The sequence below is a fragment of the Canis lupus genome, chromosome 5, assembly GCF_048164855.1.
Source record: "Canis lupus baileyi chromosome 5, mCanLup2.hap1, whole genome shotgun sequence".
In the NCBI taxonomy this organism is placed as follows: Eukaryota; Metazoa; Chordata; class Mammalia; order Carnivora; family Canidae; genus Canis; species Canis lupus.
Window position 1 is genome coordinate 86,085,834 of NC_132842.1, and position 21,881 is coordinate 86,107,714.

At 45.9% G+C, this 21,881-nt stretch overlaps 1 protein-coding gene across 2 annotated transcripts in view; it reads right to left on the reverse strand.

The window, feature by feature from the left end:
* The window catches only part of PEX14 (peroxisomal biogenesis factor 14), a 138,206-nt gene that overhangs the window by 72,934 nt on the left and 43,391 nt on the right, over positions 1–21,881 (reverse strand). For both annotated transcript variants that reach the window (XM_072828430.1, XM_072828431.1), the window contains one exon: positions 10,783–10,867. In XM_072828430.1, coding sequence (XP_072684531.1) covers positions 10,783–10,867 — 85 coding nt within the window. The remainder of the gene's footprint in view (positions 1–10,782; positions 10,868–21,881) is intronic.

The following is a 21,881-nucleotide window of genomic DNA, read 5'->3' on the forward strand; positions in this document are numbered from 1 at the left end:
GAAGCCGGCTACTAAAGCTGCCCTTCCCAGATTCCTTGGCAGAGAGAGTTCTGGATGGGACTTAGGTACACTCACCGGTGATATGAAAAGTGGAAATGAGGTGACAGACCTGTACCTGTTGCTTTAGACCGTGGCAACATGGGCCAATCGGCAGGCAGGACACCGGAAATACCTAGGTTCCCTATGGCAGGGCCCGACCTCAGGCCTCCTTCACGGGCGTCAAGGGGCACTTTTATAGATGCAGAAGCCAAGCTCACACTCCAATGTCCTGTCACTGTTTGTATGAATGTCGGACGCGCTGCAGTGGGGGCAGCGGCAACTTCCTGACCCCTGAGTCACAGCTACGAGGGCGTGCTCTTCAACTGGAACGTGCCGGTGGCAGCCTCCCGATTCCCCACTTTCCTGACGGAAACAGGAGGGCGGAGCGGCTCCCCTGGCCAGTCAGTCCTTCCATGTTCTGAAAGTCATTCCTGGAGACCAGGCCTTGGTTCCACTCCTCTGGCCCTTTCTAGAGTGAGCAAGCTCCTAACTGCCTATATTAAATCCCTCTCTGCTCAAAATTCCTAGACGTTCCTGTGACATGAATCTTTATGATACCAACACCTTTGTCTTTTTAACATGACATCACAGCAAACTCTCTACAGCCCATTAAGAGTAGGCCTTCCAAGAAGATACACTCTGTCATACTGTGGTCATTGTCAACCAAGCCCTTATTTTCAGCGCCAGGCAGTCTGCTAAGTGCTTTTCACCTTATTTTCATTTAACTCTTACAAGAACCTTTTGTAGTAAATGCTACCTCGAATTCCATTTTACAAATAAAGAAATCACAGCACAGTGAGGTTCAGTATTTTATCCAGAGTCACATAGCTAGAAAGTGGTGACGCTAGCATTTCAAACCAGGCAGTTTGCACTATTACCTCCCATGCTAGAGTACTCCACACATGACCTATTATTTAGTCTCTCTCTCTCTCTTTCTTTTTAAAGATTTTATTTATTTATTCATGAGAGACACACAGAGAGGCAGAGACGCAGGCAGAGGGAGAAACAGCCTCCCTGCGGGGAGCCCGATGCAAGACTCAATCCCAGGACCCTGGAGTCACGCCCTGAGCCAAAGGTAGACACTCAACCACTGAGCCCCGCAGGCGTCCTATTTAGTCTCTCCTAACACTGCTTCCGAAGCCATGTGGCTTTACCACTGGACAAACATTACAAATATGATACCTACACCTTCCTCTTTTCCAGGCTCCAAACCCTGCACACTCATACACGACTGTGGAGAACATACAATGACACAAGCATTTTGAAAAACAGTCTGGAAATCTGTTCAGGAGTTAGACATAAATGATCCACCACATGATCCAGACATTCCATCCCTCAGTACCTGCTCAAGAGAGAAAGATTCATATGTCCCTGCAAGATTTATACACAAATATTCAGAGAAGCTTTATTTTTAATAGCTAAAAAGCAGAAACTCAAGTATTCAACAACAGGTGAATGGATAAACAAGCTGTACTATATCTAAACAATGGAATGCTATTCAGCAATAAAAAGGAATGAAGCTCTAATGCATGTAATGATGTAGATGATGCTCAAAATAATTATGCTATATGAAAAAAGCCAGATAAAGTACAGATACCATACAGTCCCATTTATATAAAATTCTGGAAAATGCAGAGTAATCCATATGAAAGAAAGCAAATTGGTGCTTGTGTGGGAACCAGAGTGGCAGTGTGGGCGTGTGGCAGGAGGAAGGCAAGAGGAAACGTTTCGGGCTGATTAGGGTGCTCACTATCGTGACTGCAATGATGGTTTCCCAGCTACATATGTGTCAAAGTCGTAAATCTTGCACAATTTAAATACGTATAGTTTATTATATGTCAGTTATCCCTCTATACAGCTATACACACCAAAACCACCCTAAGAGTCACCTTTCGTCCTATCTCCTCCACCTCACACCCCCAATCTACTACTGAGAACGGCTTATTCTTTTTCCTACAAAGTCTGTGGCTCTGTCCTTCCTTCCCAGAAAGTACATGGTAGAGTTCAAGGCATTCTAGTCGGAAGACTTGGTCCTACTTCTACTTCTGCCACATATTTGCACTACTTAATCTTTCTGAGCCTCTGTGTCCTCATCTGTAAAATGGAGATTTGTTAAATCATGTATTCATTCATTCAACAAATATTTATTAACTTGGGATCCCTGGGTGGCTCAGCGGTTTACCACTGCCTTCGGCCCGGGATGTAATTCTGGGGTCCTGGGATCGAGTCCCACGTCGGGCTCCCTGCATGGAGCCGGCTTCTCCCTCTGCTTGTGTCTCTGCCTCTCTCTCTCTCTCTCTCTGTCTCTCATGAATAAATAAAATCTTTAAAAATATATATTTATTAACTTGCCTACTAAAAGACCATGGTGAAGAAGAAATTAATCTGTCTTTTGTAAATCACAAAGTTTTGTTTTGTTTTTAAGATTTTTATCTATTTGAGAAAGAGGTAAGAGATGGCAACAGCACACGAGCTAGGAGGAGGAGAAGCAGGCTCCCCGCTGAGCAGGGGGCCCACTGTGGCGCTTGATCCCAGGACCCTGAGAGCATGACCTGAGCTGAAGGCAGACACCCAGGCGCCCCTAAGCTGGCATTTTTATTTCCATCTTTGCTGCCACCTCCCCAGTCCAGATCCTCCACACTTGACAACGGACTTGGCAGTGCCTTCTTTGTGGCTGGTTCTACCACTGCCAGGCCTATTCGGTTTAAATATAGAGCCCAGAGTTAACTTCCTCGATAGCACTGTCACAGTTTCAACTGGTTCAAGTAATGTTGTCAAGCGTGATTTGTAATACAGAGTCCGAAGGCTGCCTCCTCCCTCGCTGCCCATCTCACCAACCTTAATTCTTTCTCCTACGGAGCCCACAGGCCAATCCAGCTAACAGCACCTTGAGCCTCCACATGAGCCTCTCTCACCAACGCTTTCTTCCCCACTCTCCTCTGACCATTTACACCCCCTGCCGCTCACTCCATGTCTGCGTTAGGGCGGTTAAGAAAGCTCTGTCAACCTAAGTCGCTGGAAAAGCGCATTTTCACTAGATACTGTAAAGCTAAAGACAGAAAGGACTGCATGCAAACACTGTACTCTAGTTTGGCAACGGCGTTCAGGCCAGCAGCCCTGAAACCACCTTACAGGTGCACCAGAGATGAACAGGTATGTGCAGTGTAGACTTAAGAAAAGCTGAGCTCCTCCTGCAACTTGTACTGGTAAAGTGCCTTCTAGTTCTGTTTTGCTCAGCCCCTCCCATTAGCCTCTCACCCGGGCTGGGGGCTGGCTCTGCTGGGCGTGGAGGAAGCTGGGAAGAACGAGACCCAGTCTCTGCCCTCGAGGGACTCACAGCCCAGTGAGCTTGATACTCCAGTCTCTGCTGGTCGGACAGGACCAACTTCTAACTGCCACCCTGCCACCCTTCAGTGTAGACACAGTTCCGGAGCACTCCGCCCCCATCCCTGCCCCCTTTTAATGAGCCTTTTGCGCCGTGGAAGACAGGTGCTTCATTTTTCTCTCAGCAACGGCCTAATGTGATAATATTCCACAAACAGCAGGTACTGAATAAAGGCCGACCACCTGACCGATGGCCAAGGACCCATGAAACGTCCAATAATGACAATAGAAAATGAAACCATTTCTTTGTTTCATTTGGAACGAATTGTAACTAAGTTTCTGAAGCTTTCCGTTTATTTGAATTTTCAAAAATTAAACTTAATGAGCCTATATCCCTTCAAAAACGGGCTAAAAAAGGATTCTTTTAGAAAGAAAGCATTTTTCTTGTAACCAGTGACCCGAAAGTCCCCTCAGAATCCAAATCTGTGCTAAGCATTAACAATTTGTTACGCAGCCTTTTTTCTCTAATTTCTTTCTACCTATAGTCATGTTTATAAAAGAAAACAGTTTTATGTTCTTTATATTCATAGTCTCACAAAATTTTAAGCAAGAAAAATATACCCTTGCCTACTCACATATGCAAAACACTTTTTAAATTTTTTTTTTTTTTTAATTTATGATAGTCACACACAGAGAGAGAGGCAGAGACATAGGCAGAGGGAGAAGCAGGCTCCATGTACCAGGAGCCCGACGTGGGATTCGATCCTGGGTCTCCAGGATTGCGCCCTGGGCCAAAGGCAAGCGCCAAACCACTGCGCCACCCAGGGATCCCAAAACACTTTTACATTAACCTAGTGCCAGACCCAGGGCCAACGATATCTATAGAAGACTATTTACCGGGTCATCATCGGAAATGGCAGAAGGTAGGAACCAGTCTAAATGTCCACTAATTTGGAACTGGTTTAAAAAAAATTCTGATACATGCTCATCCTGGAGTACTACGCAGCCACTGAGAAGAATGAATCCAATCTGTAGGTGCTGATGTGGAATGAATGCCCAAATGTAATGTCAAGTGTAAAGGTGAAGTGTAAAATATGCTACTACTGCATTTAAAATTGTTTGTGTTTCTCTGGGAGGACTAATAAATATTAACATTCCTTTATATGGACAGATGATCTTGGGAATGATACATAAACTGAATAAACAAGCATCCTCTGTAAAAGAGAATGAGTGGGGGGACGGGAACAAGAGACAGAAGGAAGACTAGTTTTCACTGTATATGCTTCTTTACAGTTTGAATTTTTGAAGCCACATACATAGCTTACCTTTCCAAAAAATGGAAGGAAGGAAGGAAGGAAGGAAGGAAGGAAGGAAGGAAGGAAGGAAGGAAGGAAGGAAGGCTTCAAAAATACTACTACCATACATGACAATGTCACTTTGGGTTTCTTTGCAGCACTGTCGCAGACACACAAGGCTAAGAAAAATCATTCTTCATTTTTAGGGAAAACCTGAAAGCAACTGGGTAAATCCAAAAGAGCTTTGTTTTCTTCCCCCCAAGCTCCTCTGGGCCACGGTCCCCCCAGGGCAGGGTGAAGTGTAGGCACCTAATGACCCAGTCTTTTGGGGGTAGCAAGTGTACCAGCTCCCCCTCTGGACAGGGAAGCCATGGTGCCCCCATTTCCATGGCCTTCAGTCGGTCTAGCGGCTGCAGCTCTCATCCTGGATGCTGAAAAAAAATCTCTGGAGTTCAAAACAAGTTTGGATAACAAGGGGAGCAGGAAAATTGATGGGGGGAACACCAGTCAGTGTGATGAATAGGCTGGTCCAGAACAGCAGGTGACGGATATGCAGATGCAAGACTGGCGGGGAAGGAAGATGGTCCGTTCACAACAGATGGATGGAGGTGCTCAATCATCCTCAGGAACAAGCCCGAGGCTGCCATACACAGCCCTGCCTGCTCCTTACTCACCTGCAGGGCATGGCCCCAGCCCCAGAGACTCTCTGTACCTGGGGCCCCAGAGGCTCCCTGTGCGGGATCACACCACACCAGGGCAGGGCCTACGGGAGTGACAGCAGGCAGTGTTTGAGGAAATGCCACTTGGCTGCAGGCGGGATTTGACCTGGGGACCGATTACCGGTGAACTTCTTCCTCCAGCTTCCAAAAAAACCCACACTTGTCTGTCTCGATAGTTCGCACTCAGGGGTAAGGCTTGCCCTGCCAGGGTGTGACCTGTTTGTGCAGGCCTAAGGGGTACAGGAATCCCAGGACACAGGAATTCCAGTGTTAAAGCCAGGACAGTGTTGGGCAAACGGGGACCAGTGGACACCCTACTTACCAGCCACCATCCTCTCCTTTTTCTTTCCCTATTCATCATCAGTGAGAAAGAACCTAGATCACCAAATGCAGTTCAAGCTCATGATGAGCACAACTCCTCAGGTAGGGTATTTGGTTTCTCCCAGTCATCTAAGACTGACAGGTAAGACAATAAAAAAAAAAAAAAAAAAATCATCCAACCCTTATCTTTGCCCAAAAGGGGAGCACCTTTTTAAAACGTCCACCTTTGGGGCTCCTGGCGGGATCAGACTGTGGAGCATGCGACTCTTGACCTGGGGGCTGTGGATTTGAGCCCCACTTTGGGGGTAGAGATGACTTAAAAAAATATAAAGAAATAAAATAAAATATATTTTTTTAAAAGAAATAAAACATCCATGTCAGAGAAGGCACAATTACTCCAGCAAATGCAGGAATGAATCTAAAACTCTGGTGCCACAATCCACATCTCATTAACAAAGAATCAGAAGGGCCAGACAGCCCCTCACAGAGCCAATACCCTTCCTTCCAGCTCAGCCACAGGAGTTTTTGAGGGTGAGGAAATGGGCCACAGCCAAGCATGGGATCTCCCTTCCCTGCCCCCTCCAAGCTCTCTGCTGGACCCAAGCTCTAGAAAAAAACAGCGTTATAAAGACTTCTGGCTTCACTAAGACACATTAAAGAATTAATTATAAAGTAAAGCTGAAGGAGAAAATTAATTTTAGAAACACATGAGGTTACAATTTTTTTTCCTGGAGATGGGGGAGGAAACACAGTTATTTTCATTCTCATCCTGGGGGCACAAGCTGGGAGCTGTCCAGTCGATAACCTGGCCATCAGAACAAGGTTTGTAATTAAAAGGTCAGTGACCTGGAAAGCCAGGGCCCCACTCCCAGAGCTTCTCAGTAATGACGGAGCTATTAAATTAAGACTGTTATGAAATCAATGCTAAAAAAGCTTTCATGGTAACGAGATTCCATTCAAGGACATGCAAACTACCTCATGAAATGGACGTAAATGATAAAAAAGAAAAGTAATAAAAGAGAGTTAAATTGAAATCTGCGTTAAGAATTTACTCCCCCTTGAAATACTCCAGTGAGAGCAGCCCTTCACCTCTACCCCACTACCAAGGTTGAGACCATCAGGTTTCTTCCTCAAGTTCATTTCCAGCAAGGAGGCAGCTTTGCTACCGGGGATTCCGCTTCCAGGAACAGAAGAAAGATAAGATCTCGTTTCACCTTTTAGAATGAGAAAGGATGGTGATGTGTCCCGTTTGTTTGGTTTTCCTTTTCCCCCTGGACTATGTATTAGATGAGCAAGAACATAGCCCTTAACTTACACACTTGAGAAAGGCACAATAAGCAAAAGTCTCGGCCAACACCACCCAGACCCCATTATGCAGGACTATACAGAGAAGCATATGATGCTCATCGTTTTTCTAGAAACCTGCTTTGCAATAGATACATTAGAGTAAGCTAACAGACAACGCTATCTTCCCCTCCGCCTCACCTACTCCCCTCGCCCCCGCTCCCCCCCCCCCCCCCCAAACAGGCATCACTTTTACCCACCTTACACTCAGCCTGCCAACATGTTTGGAAGCAGCCTGCCTCCTACATTTTGTGGTTGGATAGGGTGTCAAATCAACATAAGCCTATTGACAACGCTGTCCAAGCCTCTAACTTTCTGGACCGATTCTACTGCTGTTTTTAAGCTACTCTAACATCCTGGACTGCAGCCCACTTAAAGGCCAGACATGATGCCTGCCTGGTGAGAACTGCCTCTGTACGCAGTCCGGTTCCAGGAGGGCTTAAACCCCACGCACAGTCCAGTGATGCTCATGCGCAGCTGACTACACGGTTGATGTGCCATCTGCAGAATCAAGTGGTTGGAAGGAAAACAAAAACATTTATTCTAATACTCCGAAGGTGAACAGCTGGTTTTCTCTTTCATCCAAAAAATTCTCGATAAAACAAAGAAATGTTGTAAATTACACAAAATGGCAGTACAAACTTCAAGGAAAATGATAAATGATTCCAATAACTTCATGTTTCTCATTAATGACTCCATATTCAGACTTTGAAGCATCCAAAAGAGAACTCAAAAAAACAAAAAACAAACAAAAAAGCCCCCACCGACACAGAAGATCTTCACAAACCAATGCTCTTGCCTGTCTCTCCCATTCACTGCCCACTAGCCCGCCCCCAGTCTCCCCAGCCCCCCGAATGAGAGAGCACAACATTTAACCTGTCAGTAACAGAGGCAGGCTGCAGCCCTGCTCCGGGCTGTGGTTTCACATTAAAACAAACTCAGCTGATGTGCCTAAAGTAACCCTCATTTTCCACTGAACTGACATGCACTACAGGGACCTCAATTTCTATATTAAATATTAAATAATATTAAAAGAAAAACAAAATTGGATTTGCCTTTTCAGGAAAGAGATGTTTATTAAAAAAAAGAAAGTCAAGATTATAATTCAAGGCAGTGCTGCACTGCAATTCCCTGAAGTGACATTTGCTAGGAAAAGCCAAGACTACAGTAGCTGCGAGCTCGCCCAAAGCCGGCGCTCCATACCCACCCCTGCAGCCAGTCCTGTGGGGACAGTCCTGCGGGGAGGCGTGGGGAGCATGCCAGAACCTTGGTCCCTCCCCTCAGGACCCTTTCCCTGCCCCCACAGACCAGCCAGCCAACTCTCTTTCCTTCCCAAAAACAGTTAGGAACAGGGGAGAGGCTCATTCCTTTGCAAAAGTCCCTCCTCCCTCACCCCATCAGAGCTGGTGCCAAACTCCGTGGACCATGCACACCTGACCCAAGGAACAGCCGGAAATTCAAAAAGTGAAGTGTAAATTCACGAAGAGGCTCTTCTTGCCCAGATGCCAATCAAACCTTGGAATCCTCTGCCCAGAAAAGGTCCTGCCAGAACTTACCCTACTGGGATTCAACTCGGAAACAGATAATTACTGACTGAAGCAGCATTTCACAGGATAATGGAGATGGGTGATTACGTCCAGAGATTCTGGACTGAGGCTCAGGGTAGACTCCTGTAGCTCTCTTCAGAGGAAGAAGGGTAGGAGGCCCCTCGGGGTTCCTGCTGCCTGAAATTCTAAAGACTCACCCACATTAGGGGTCGAGGAGGAACTGTGCCCACTCCACACGGACAAACTCATCTCCCTCAGGCATGTGCTCGCGCCACCCTCTCAGAGAGGCCTCCTCGAGCGGCCCTGGCTAGGCGTGCAACCCATTCCCACCCCAGCACTGGGGCTCCTCAACCCCGTGCGCCCCGCATTACTTTTCTCCGTGGCACCTGCCACTCGAAATACCATGGCTCTCGTTTTCCTGCTGGTTAACTGTCTAGCTTTCCCCATTAGAATGTAAGCCCGGGGAGGGCAGGGACGCTGTCTGCCCTCTTCTCTGCAGGGTCCCCAGAGCCCAGAACGGGGCATGGCATAGGGCAAGCACTCTTCGCTGGATTAACTCATCGATTGGTTTTGTTTCGCACTGTTTTTAAAGGAACAACAAATAGTAATTGCACAAAACAGTTTCCTCTCCGCAGTAATTATTAGCCAACTAACTCAAAAGAAGTATTATTTGGTCCAGAGTTTCTCTCTCTTTTTTTCTCTCCCTCTCCCAGTCAGGGATTTATTAAAATTAAACAGATTAGATGGAGCTCCTGATACTAAAACTGCTCAGCAAAGCCTGCGGTGGGGAAGTGCCGAGCAAACACCAGAGACATTTGTCTCTAAATTGCTCTAAATACCTTCTGCAAATGAAATTCTAACCCAGCTGCGTTTGAGAGAAAATGAGGAATAACTGGTCATTGTCAGTGGAAGAGAAGATCAGGCAGTTATAATACTGCACAATATACTGGGGCAGAGGATCTCTCGGCAACCATAGATTTTGTCTCAGGTTACCCCGGGTAATCAGCACAGCTTTTAGGCTCAGCTTTCGCCGGCTTCAATGCTTTGATGAGAGAGCTGAAATCCCCAAGCTTTTATGATTAATTACTCCCCATAGGTACACATATTTCAAGGAAAAACTCTTTTATGGCATGATGGTTGCGGAGTGGAGAGGCCAGCCAACGCATTCCAAATTGTAATAACCTCCTACTGATGGGGGGCGAGCACGATGCCGCCAGCAAATGCACAACACCCCTCACAGCTCCGCTGCAGGGGCCGGCCCTGAGGCTGCTTTTGAACAGATGCCTGGGAAGGGAGAGCTTCAGGCTTGTCCTGCCCAAACCCCAGGGGTGTGGGCCTGGGACACGGTCCGGCAAGCATCTCTGTGGTGGGACGCCATGGAGCACACTGAGGAAACACCACCAAACCGCTCGGTCTTCTCTTCCAGCCACAGATGACTTAAAGCTCACAACGTAGAATTCTAAAGCTGACATTCCAGCTCCTGAAGAAAAAGGGTTTTGGGGAGGGAGGGGGGAGAAACTCACTCCCCTACCATGGTGTAGAAGGGCCTCTATACAACTTTCCAGCTTTCAAGAAAATTACATGCTCAAAGAGTGAAAAGTCAGATCCCTTTTTTGTTTGTTTTGGGGTCTGTTTTTGTATTTTACAAAAAAAGAAAAATATCCTAAATTGTAACAGCCAGAAGGGATTCTTTCTGCTTTGGACAATATTGAATTTGTCAAGATCCATTTAATCCTCGCTTACAGAAATACCATAAAACCAGTAATTTACCACTTCGGTCCGTGAACCAGGCTGACCCAAAGCTTGACCTTAACCTGACCTCGTTTAGTCCCCTCATTTCCCCTCCTCCTTCCATTTCTTTCTTCCTGATTCTTTACTGAGGCAGCTGACCTCCTAACCTACAGCCACTGTGAGCCAGGCTCACACTATCAGAAGAATGGACCAGAATCAGGCATCCTCCAATGGGCCTCTTCTCGTTCCCTGTGCCAGGCTGTCCTGGGCTAAGGTGTTGGCCTTAAATCCAGACGGTATCATCTCTCTGCTCCACTGTAAGGAAAGAAGCCCGGGCTCCTCTGAGGGGGTGCCCCTCACCCCCACACTAGTGGGGCAGCTACAGCAACACTGTGGCTTCCATCTGCCCTGTGTCCTGTCCCTTTCTGTAGGCCACAATGCATGGCTGTGAGGAATCTGTACCTTTCTTCTTAAGGAATGCTCTCCTGGTCGCAAGTGGGCTCTGGCGGACACGAGAATTCTGTAGAAACTTCACCGCTGTGGCAATCTGGTCAGGGAGACAAAAGAAGAAAAGTAAATTTCAATAGTCTCAATTTAAAGATTAAAAATCCTACCAGTTTATACCAGGTCCATAAAAATAACCACACCACTGTGGTCGAATTTATAAGCAGTTATTTCTCACATTTAAAAATCTACCTAAATAAAAGGCTATGTCAGTTAACTGGCTTCCTATACCTGTTTCTATCAAATCTAATCCTCTCGGCCTAGCTTTTAAGACCTGCAATAATCTTTTCCTCTTCTCCTTGTTTAAGCTGAATCTTCATACTCCTCGGCAGGTAGCCCTCTCCTGGTGATGCGAACCTATGTCCCTATACTTGTGCTCGAGGTATGCTCTTGTTCTTCAAGGCCTGCCTTTCCCGCCTCTACCTGTCTAAATACCGCGTGCGTACACACACACACACACACACACACACACACGCATAATCGTGTACACACACACACACACGCCAGCACAACCCTTTCATAGCCTGTGCTAACTCCTCGAAGCCTTCCCTAAATAAGCAAGCCATCTCTGATCTCCCTATTCTCTTAAATTCTTTAATGCTCGTAGTGTGTACCATATAATTGAAGACATAATTACACTGTCTTCTAATGTTCAGGCTGCCTCCCCAACTACACTGCAAGCATCTGAGGAGAAGAGACCATGCTGCCTCCACAGAGCCTGGCAAAGTGCTGAGCACAGACCGGCTGGGAAGGATTATATAAGAGACAATGCACACAGCCATTCACACTGGTCCCTCTTATGCAATGGAGCTCAATTCTGAAGAGACTTCAAAGGACAAAGTTTGGGGTTTCATGGTTAAAAGCTGACAGACGGACAGACGATCCCCGTACCTCTGATGATGACATTATTTACTGAAATATTCATATCTACAAATAAGCCAGGGAGGGGGTAGAAGGAAATCAGTTGAAGGTATTAACCTTCGCATCACTCAGCACACGTGAAGCATGTGTTTGCACGTGGCTTGCGTGCTCTCCATCCCTGGCGCTAGCGCAATGGGTGGGACATGCCAACCTGCCCCAGATAGGAAAGGCGGCTGTTCTAAGTGACTGGCATTATTCATCTCACCAAGACCAAAAGAATATTATCATCTCATGTTACAGGTAAAGTCAACAGACCCTGGAGTTCGCTCCTTAGCTGTTGAAAGAAACATTTCTAAGGGACTAAATATAAGGGACTCTTCTAAGATCCTTCAAACTAAGGCGAGCAGCTATCCAGAGACGCAAGCATAAGCTACCGTGACTACCAACGAAATACGACTTACAATATTCTCCTCTTATTTTATATGAAGTTAGTCTTGAGACCGGACAGACTTCTCTGGCAACAAAAGATATGAGGATAAATGGGAAAGAAACACTAAAAGCCAGGTCAATTCCCTTTTGTATCTTCCCCCGTAATCCCTCTATTGGAGGCTAGCCTGAGATGTTGTCCCTAGAGGATGAATTCAGGGGTCCCACACCTTCAGATTCGGACCTGGCAGCGATAAAATGCTAAGATGCACCCGTGTTCCCAGAGACTGGTCGTAATCCGTCCAGCACTGCAAACCCCTTAACCCCCATCAGGAGCTGCAGTGGTAACCAACCAGCTCTGGACTAGAGAGAAGCTGATGCTCCAGATTCTAGACCTGAAAACTCCACACTGTGCCCCCTTGGCAACTCAACCACATCTCCTCAGGTCGCACCAAACTTAAGAAAAATCTGAGAGACATCTACAAAATGGATGCAGATGCATTTTAATGAAAAGATGGGAGAAGGGAGGGAAGGAAGAGGAAAACAGAAGAGCGATTGGGGAGGAGGAGGGAACAGCAAGGGAGAAGGTAGCCATGGGACAAGTGGAGCAGAAGGGGAGGCAGAAGAAGAGGGGAGAGGAGAAGTGGGAGGGGGACATGGGGAAGGAGGGAGGGGAGAGACGTGGGGAAGAGAGGCCCATGTCCAGGAAGGAGTGGACAGCTACACAGCCACAGGCCCCACACAGTCGATGCCCACTGGCCTGGTTCCAACAGCTTGGGGAATGCCTGTTCTTTACCTGGAGAAAAAACTACACCTTCCACGCACAAGACAATTACGGCACCAGTATCACACGGCGATGCCTGTACGCTGTGGTGTGTGCTCCAGGTGTCAGAGGGAATGTGGATGAGCAGGCCGTAAGCAGCAGATATTAACAGCATGGCTCCTCTCATTTACCCATATAAGCATCGACCTTTCCTTCATCCTTCCAAAATTTTCCATGACAGAGAAAGAAAACAGAATCCCACCACTAAAACGCACAGGTTTCACCTTGCTTTTTTAATATAGTCCTTGGTATATGCATTTCTGGTCAGAGAGCAAAGTTCTGATGGGTTTAATGGTGCACTCAATGCAGTGCTTGGCGCATTCCATCAATTTTTTTTTAAAAATTGCATCTCTTATTTCTTTAAATACATTAATCAGCCTACTGTAGGCAAAACGGATCCATCGGACAATGCAATAAACATGAATTATCATCTATCCAACATGCATAATGGCTTAAAAATACATAATAGCAGGTGTAGTTTAAATGATTAGTTATTACACCTGTGGTGGGTCTGATTCAATTGGGAAAAATCATCTTTAATAGGTTAAAAGGTTTAGATCACCATGCTTTCCTTAAAGTGGCTGTAGAGAGGGAATGATGGAGTGCTCTGTCATTAGTAATTCATTTAAGAAAAACGTGGGGGATATAGCAAAGAACAGCATAAACGAGCGAATCCAATTTAAACATCAGGTAAAGTAGAAAACACCTTTTAAAAAAGCAAGATAAATGAATTCGGAAGGGAGATGAAATTGACGTATTTATTTTAACGGGAATTTGACAAAGTCCCGGCACACTTCAAACTTGCAAAAATATGAACAATTTCTTTTAAAGTTTCCATTCACTAATTTCAAGCCATATAAAATCATATTGCCAAACACCTACATAAAGAATATTTGGGGCTTGTTTATGTTCCTCTTGATCTTTGTCTGAAAATGCAGGCGACAGGCAAATCACATATTTAACAGCATCGATATCGCTATACCAGATGCAAAAATATAAAGCATCCAAACTAACAGCCCCAACATAATGTGCTGAACAAGAAAGATACCCAGATAAGCAGCTATGTGTAAGTGTGAACATATGAAAACCTCTCTCCCCCTTTCACTAATTATTTCTTTGGCTACTCTCTACGCCTCCCCACCCCCCTTCCCTCACCCAAGGACCCGGTACTACAATAGGGGGGAAAAGGCCCGTCCAACCTGGAATTTTATATGCCGGGGATTCATCCACAGATGGTAAGAGGTTTCCCCCAAATCTTTCTCCATAATACAAAGATCTTAGTGCACTAACTAACTGCCAGCGCCCTCGGTCGGCATCTTTCATTCGCCCATTGTTGGACACTTTTCATTAACTTCATGAAGCAACTCAACTGACTCTTCCTCTGCAGAGGTCCAACACACACAGCCTGCTTTTGTTGGCCAACATGATGGGGTGCCTGCAGCCTGTCCTGTATTATCGTTTGATTTTCTAATTAGGAAATGAATGTGACTATTCATGGGTTATATTTGTGCCCAACTAAATTACATAAATTCAGGCCAAATCTTCCGCCTCAATGTCAAAGATGTAAAACGGAGACAGGAACTTTATTGCACACGTTGTGGGAGTGCAGCAAGCCCGGGAAAATTCTGGCGCAAAGCACCTGATGCCGTTGTTGGAAGCCACTTGCCATGGAGTCCACGAGAAACGGCAGAATCAGTTTCCCTTTCCCCTCCTCTTGCGCTGAGAGTTCTTACCGAGTGCACCTCTAATTACCAGGAACCGGTGTCATAAAAATATGGACGGCCAACTCGGAAGAAAACTGAAGCAAAGTTTCTCGCCACCCCTATTCCTGTGGACCTGCCTTCTGCCCGCCCCAAAGCCAAATAAAACGACGCTGGCACCATGAACTCCTCAGGCTCAGGAAAATGTGATCATTTTCCCTGTTTATCACTAAAGTGACGGCCCGCCTCTGCAATGGGCGCTCCAGAGGGCCTGCCACAGCCAAGGGGAAGGGGACCCCAGATGATCGGCCAACCGCGAGAGATCCTTGTTTGAGAGCCCAGGATTTGTAACTGTGAAGCAATGGAACGCAGTATCCCCGGGGGCTCTCCACGGTGAGCAGTGCTGTTAAACACACTGTGTAGGGTAAGTAATCCCTGGTGAGGAGAACCGAGGTTCTGACAGCCTTTGCTGAAAAGGTACTTCCTGTGTGTTTCCCACTCGCCCACAAGGACCTACACACTGTCATCTTCAGGATGCGCACTTTATCTCCTGCACGAGGGAGACGGGAGAACAGAGCTTGCCTAATAACGAACCTGGGGTGTGAGGAAGCCTTAGCACTTTGCACCTGACGTGTAAACCGGATGCATTGTCTCCGGTGACACTTATTTGGAATGCCACCAATTCTAGCACTCCTGTGTGCTCCATACACATCTATCTCCTAAAATGTGAGCATTCATTAGCCATTTTAAAATATTAAAAATATTCAAAAATTAATGACACTAACAACCGAAGCCAAGGCCTTTTTAACCCAGAGAGATCACAACCAGAGGGCAAAAGAAATGACCGATGTGCAGGCCTGAAACCCCACTCCGCCGCCGCGCCGCCACACGTGCGCTGCTCAGAAGATTAAATTGCCTGTGAAAGGTTCCTACGCTCCTGCTCTAAAGTAGATAGATACCCAGAATCCTGTTAACAAGCGTTAGACCAAAGCCAACTCGAGTTTTAACAAGGGCTGACTTTAAAAGCCGGGCAGTGCCGAGAAGGAGAGTACCCTCTTCAAACAGAAATGCTACATTTTAGTAAGAAATCAGTACTCTGTCAGGAGTTCCTTGACAAATATGGTCATCGGTGGCACAAGGAAATAGTTGCAAAGCAGCTGTTAATCAGAGAAACACATCGTAGAACGCTGATGCTAGCACTCGTGAAAAAATGCAACGGGCTAATTATGAAGCTATATATCTCACTAAAGAGGCCGTGTTCCTTGAGATTCCAGGCAGAGCACTCTCAGATCCAGGGTCCTAGGACAACATAATTCTGGCTCTCTGCATCCAGAATCCTCTCTTATCTGTGGCCGCCAAGCTCAGATTCTTCGTTCTCTTTCAAGCCTCCTTGCTCTCCTTCTAGCTAGGGAAGGGGCTGAGAAGGGTAACGGCCCTGGAGGCGGGGGCACCCACGAGCCACATACCAGGACACTGCAGGGATGCACCCAGAAGGTGTCAGATCCTGAGCCAGAGTGAAAGGAAATCTAGGAGCCCGCACAAGAAACGTCAGAACCCTTGCTCTCGCGCCAGCAGGGGAGCAAACGTGGGTGAGCTTTGAGCCAGGGGAGTCGCAGCCACCCGCCCCCCACCCCTAACCGCCCCCCCCGCCCCCCCCCGTCCCCCGGTCACCAAAATTAAAAGAAAGAAGAAAAAGCAGCAGCAGTAAACACAAAAACCGGGACTGTTGTGCTTGAAATCCCCAAGGGAGGAAGGGGGCGGCAGAAAGCTGCTCTCCAGAGGAGGCTGCCTCTCAGGGAGGCCGAGGGGAAAGTTAATATGCACAGGAAGGCTCGGTCAGCCCGAACCCGATCCGCGATCCCGCGCAAGGGCAAGGAGGAGCCAGGCTCCCCGAAAGCAGCCAAGGCGTGGGGGAGGGCGCCTGAACAGCGGGAGGGGAATAACCTTGAGGTGGCCGCGCAGCCCAAGCGCAGAGCCAAAGTGCCCCCTAGCCGGAGCCCGCGGCCACGCAGCCCTGGGCGGCCGCCCGCTGACTCGCACGGGGGCCCCAGCGAAGTGTTTTCACTCAGGGAAAATGAAATGTTTTGCAAGATGAAACAGAATGAAAATTGAGGTTTTAGGTAATTACTAGTTGGCATTTACATATCACGGGCTGGTTCAACACCTATTCATTTTCCTCTTTTATTTTCAATTTTTTAAAATTGCTCATTAAAAATGAACAGATGACAGTGACAGGAATTTTTTTTTTTTTTTTTTACTCATTCTCCTTCTCTGAGGGTTACAAAATCAAGAGGTACTTTTAGCCCGTTTATCTACAGTTAACACACACACACACGTATGTTTCATTTACATCAAGGGGGGAAAGGAGAGGGGAAAGTCAACAAAGGCCAGGAAGTTCAAAGATAACGACAGCGTAAGGGGTACGTGCGCCAGCCTCTGCACCTGGGCCAGGAGTGTGCGGGCGCTTGGCACTCGGGGGTTAAAGGAAAGAGCCTCTCTTCCAACTTGGAATTTCCTGGTTTTTGTCACTGTGTCCTTCCCATTGTTGATTGGGTTACAACCCTATACTAATTAAGCTTGTGGGCCCTAATTTCCTTTGTTTTACTTTCCTCTGTCCTTCTGTTTTTCACATTAAAGAAATAAAGTATCTCTGGCTGAAGTGCACAGGAGCTGACATGATAGGACATAATATTTTTAAGGTCTACTGTGTAAATCTGTATTTAGGGAATTCCAAAGCACGCATTATTGACCCTAGTCTCTCTTAAAACACACTGATATATGTAGTAAAAGCCTTCACGAAAAGTGGCAACGTCGCGTGCACAAAAACTACCTTTCAAAGTGAAATACCTCTGCATTTAAATTTTTCTTCTTGGCCCAAGTTAAAAATATTGCATGAACTGCTTGTCAGAATGTCATTGTTTTGTTATTTGATTAAACTAGTTCTTCCAGAAATGTGTATGGAAATAAAAAGCATCTTAAGCCAACACACACTGTTTAATATCCAGTGACAGTGATTTTAGGGGGATGGGGGAGACTCTGGCGAGTACTCTAGGTGCCACCCTGCAGCCCACGGGGAGCTGGTGCAGTTGGGGCAGCCAGAGCCTTAAAAGCCGAGGAGCTGCTGCTGCACAGCTCGACTGTCACGGCGCCACAGACAGGGCCGTAGTACACACACTTGCCGTGGAGGAAATGAAAACCCTTGCTTCTCGGTTGAGAAGATCAAAGTTCCTTTTTAGGAAAGGTTGAGATGGAAAAGGATTTTCTCCTTCAGGGAGAAAGAAAAGCAAATTTAAATGCCTTGTCCCCATGCATCCCCACCTGAATTTAGATAGCAGCCCCTCTAATTTTTGATGCAACCAACAAAGCAGTTACCCAAAGAAGGGAGGAAAAAAGGATGACATTTGCCTTTTCCTTGGCTTTGAAATCCAACTGGCAGCAAATTGTTTGAAGTCCTGCTTAGAGAAGAAACTGTAATAGCCTCCATACTGAAAAGAGGAGGGAAATGCCATTATACACGGATCACAGTAGCAGTGACCTCAGCAGAGAAGGCAAACGAGCTGGCTGCAAGTCGGAGGTCCAGCCGGCGTGCCAGGAACAGAAATAAAAGGTTTATGTGCCAGAGACGTGTGGCAAGAGTTGGGTGCTCGGTCCCAAGAGATACCAAGAAAAGGCAAGGAGTTCAATTCCTTAACACAGTGTCTTTCAGCAGCTCCTTGACGGCTCCTTCTGCCAGTTTCCCTCGGTTTTGCATCTTCTATATTCCTCTAATTTCCCCGCACTGCTAAAGAGGAAGCAGAGAGCACCCAGGCTTCGTGTTGTAAAATTAATGAAGGTGTCAAGCTGTTGAGTTGAATCACTCCAAAAGAATGTAATGACTCAGTGTCCAAGATGCTCCCTAGGAGAACTGTGAGCTCACTTGGTGACGGTGGCTGGTGACTCCAACACTACAAATATGTAGTATTCAGTCCCCCGGACCTTCCTAATGATACCACTGCTTCTACTTCCCCATCCCTTTCTCTCCACCACAGGCTGAATGTTTTACTTTCTGAAGGTTACTGCTCTCAAACACCAGTACCTCTCAGATGCTCGGCAGATGAAACAGCGCTTCAGGTCCCACTTCTTTTGAAGTCGGGGCCACACAGAGGTTGGTCAAACCTCCTCCCTGGTCTTGCACTATCAATACGTGGGATGATGAGGAAGGGGATGAAGGTTATGTCACGAATGGATGACCACCAGGCGATGCAGGACAGGGTACCTTCACGATAGTTTTGCACCTTGTGCTCCAAGGGCAATGAGATGGGCTCCTGGATTCCACAGAAGATAAGCTCTGGACCAAGAAATTCTGTCTACAGTCACCTCACACACAATACAACACTAAGACCTTTGAGGTGTCACTAAATGGCACTCCTACCAGACATCCTACCAAAAAAATAGAGAGAAACTAAATGTTAAGAAATAGATTTGAATACAAAAGAAGCAGACATAGCCTAGAAACAGTTTGAATGCAAAGACAGCAAGAAAAGAATTTAAAATGACAAATGTCATTATTTACAACAGCCAAGATAAGGAAACAACCAGTGTCCAATGGATGAATGGATAAAGAAATTATTATTATTATTTTTTTGGATAAAGAAATTATTATGTGTTCTCTCTCTCTCTCTCTCTCTCTCTCCCTCCCTTCCTCCTTCTCTCTTTCTCTCTCTCTCTCTCTCTCTCTCTCACACACACACACACACACAGAAATACTATTCAGGCATTAAAAAAAAAAGTACGAAATCTTGCCATTTGTGACAACACAGATAAACCTCGAGGGTATTATGCTAAATGAAATAAGTCAGAGAAAGACAAATACTATATGATCTCTGCACGGCTCACTCAGTCAAGTGTCTCACTCTTGGTTTCAGCTCAGGTCATGATCCAAGAGTCGTGAGATGGAGCCCGCCCCCCCCCCCAGTGGGCTCCCCGCTTAGCAGGGAGTCTGCTCAGGATTCTCCCTCTCTCCCTCAGCCCCTCCCCGCCACTCCCATGCTGCAAATAAATAAATAGATAAAACCCTTAAACCCCCTTCCCCCAAAACAAGCTCATAGATACAGAGAATACATTGGTGACTGCTCAAGATGGGTTGAGGGGTAGGAGAAATGAGGGAAGGGGTAAAAATTCATTTTAAAAAAAGAATCTGTGTTTCAGCTATAGGACAGAACTTCATTGAAGGGCGTATGGGAAAATCACCTACATACCTTAGGAAACAAGTGGAGACTGTAGTCTGAGGACTAAGGGAGCCATACATAAGCACTGGCCTGTAGTTAATAAAGTTGTTTCCCAGGGGAGTACAAGTCTACAATCCTGATACCACTGTACACGTGTACTGGGATTGAACAAATAAGCAGATGATGGACAGTCTTAAAAAGAAGGTATCAAATTGTTTTCATAAACAGAAGCAAGGATACCTCTAGCTCTATAGTGCTGTGCCACAAACAAAGGAGAGACAGGTCCTCTTTCCATACTGTGACATTCTGCCACACTGTTTTGCTTTTGTACTTGATCTTCCCTCTCTGCATGTAGTACTCCCTCCTTAACCTATTGAATTAATTTGTACTCTGCCAAAACAAAAAAATAAAGAAAGAAAATTTAAAAAAGGAGAATTTTCAGCTAGGCCGGCCTGCACGCCATTCTAGCTCACGTGCAATTGCCTTGGCCTTGAGGCTAAATATTGCTTAACTGGATAGTGTATTATTGAAAATATTTTGTATACAGGAGCACCTGGGTGGTGCAGTCGGTTAGGCATCTGACTCTTGGTTTTGGCTCAGGTCGTGATCTCAGGGTCATGAGATCGAGCCCTGAGTGCAGAGTCTGCTTAAGTCTCCCTCCCTCTCCCTCTGTCTCTCCTGCTCATGCTCTCCCTCTAATAAACAGATAAATCTTAAAAAAAAAAAAAAGTAAAATATTTTGCATGCAAATAAATAAATAAAATATAAAATATAAAATGACACACGTGGATAGCCTTTAAATCACCTTTCACATCCAGGGGAGAGCACAAGAAAGTAAAATAGTTAAGATCTGCACTAACAGAAGACCACCAAGTCCTAGTTTCTGCTCTTAGTTTAGATTCTCTTATGGCCAAAGGGAAAAAAATAAAAGTATGAGATCCAAAAGTATGATTCATAATACTGGCAGACTCAAAAGTCTTCAAATTTACAGTAAGATGATAGGGATTAGAACAGTTTCTATTCAAAAAGTAAAATGAAATCAGCTTCTGTCAGAGGAAAAGCATCCTCCTCCTCGAGCGCACAAGCCCCAGAGAGTGGACAGGAATAGGCTGTCTATAGAGATAGGCCGTATCGGTGGAACCGACTCTGGCTGGGAGGCAGGGTGACAGATGACAGAGGTACCTAATATCCATATGATATTAGAACCTTGAAGGCCAGGTTCCATCTTCTAAGAAAGTGGTATCTGACCTAGGTCACACCTCTGTAGCTGACTTTAGGAGGAACTTATCCCCAACAAGAGTACGGAACAGAAAAGCAAGTCAAGCTATGCCTCAGACAGAGATGGGGAAAGAGTTACCACTCTTACATCTTCCAGAAGCACTGAAACAAGGGCTGTAGACCTGACTGGCATCCCCATTGTCAGATTTGTACTCACAGGACCACGATGTAAATTCAGAAGAGTGAATCAAACACAATCACTCCAGTTGCCTTCTCTGATAAACTCCAATTTAGAAACTTATAGCTCAGCGAGGAAATCCACAGCACACAGGAAGAACCAATTGGTAATCATCATGGCTTTGAACCATTCCGTACTCATTCACTAAACATGGTGAACATTCCTATGTTCACGCCACAGCTACCAACAAACAAACAACCCCCCCCAAAAAAAAAACAAAAAAACAAAACAAAACAAAAAATCCCCACACCTTTAAAAATAAAAGATTCAAGAGAGGCCTACTAGACACCAGAGCCACGTTGGCCATGAGGCCCTCCTTATAGATCTCCCACCTCTGATAAAGGAGGGTCTTTACACCCTACATCTGACATTCTAACCAATCTTGGTCATCTAAAATGAGCATGTAATTTACTTACAATTAATGCAACATTTAAACAATTTTCACCATTAAGCAAATCAGTTCCATTGAGTACCCTCCTCTTCCTCCTCCTCCTTCCCCTCTAAATCAATAGTAACTCATTTCTAATTCCTTCCAGCTCTGTCTGGGAAACAGAAGTTCACTTTTTGCTATCTGAAGGATTATG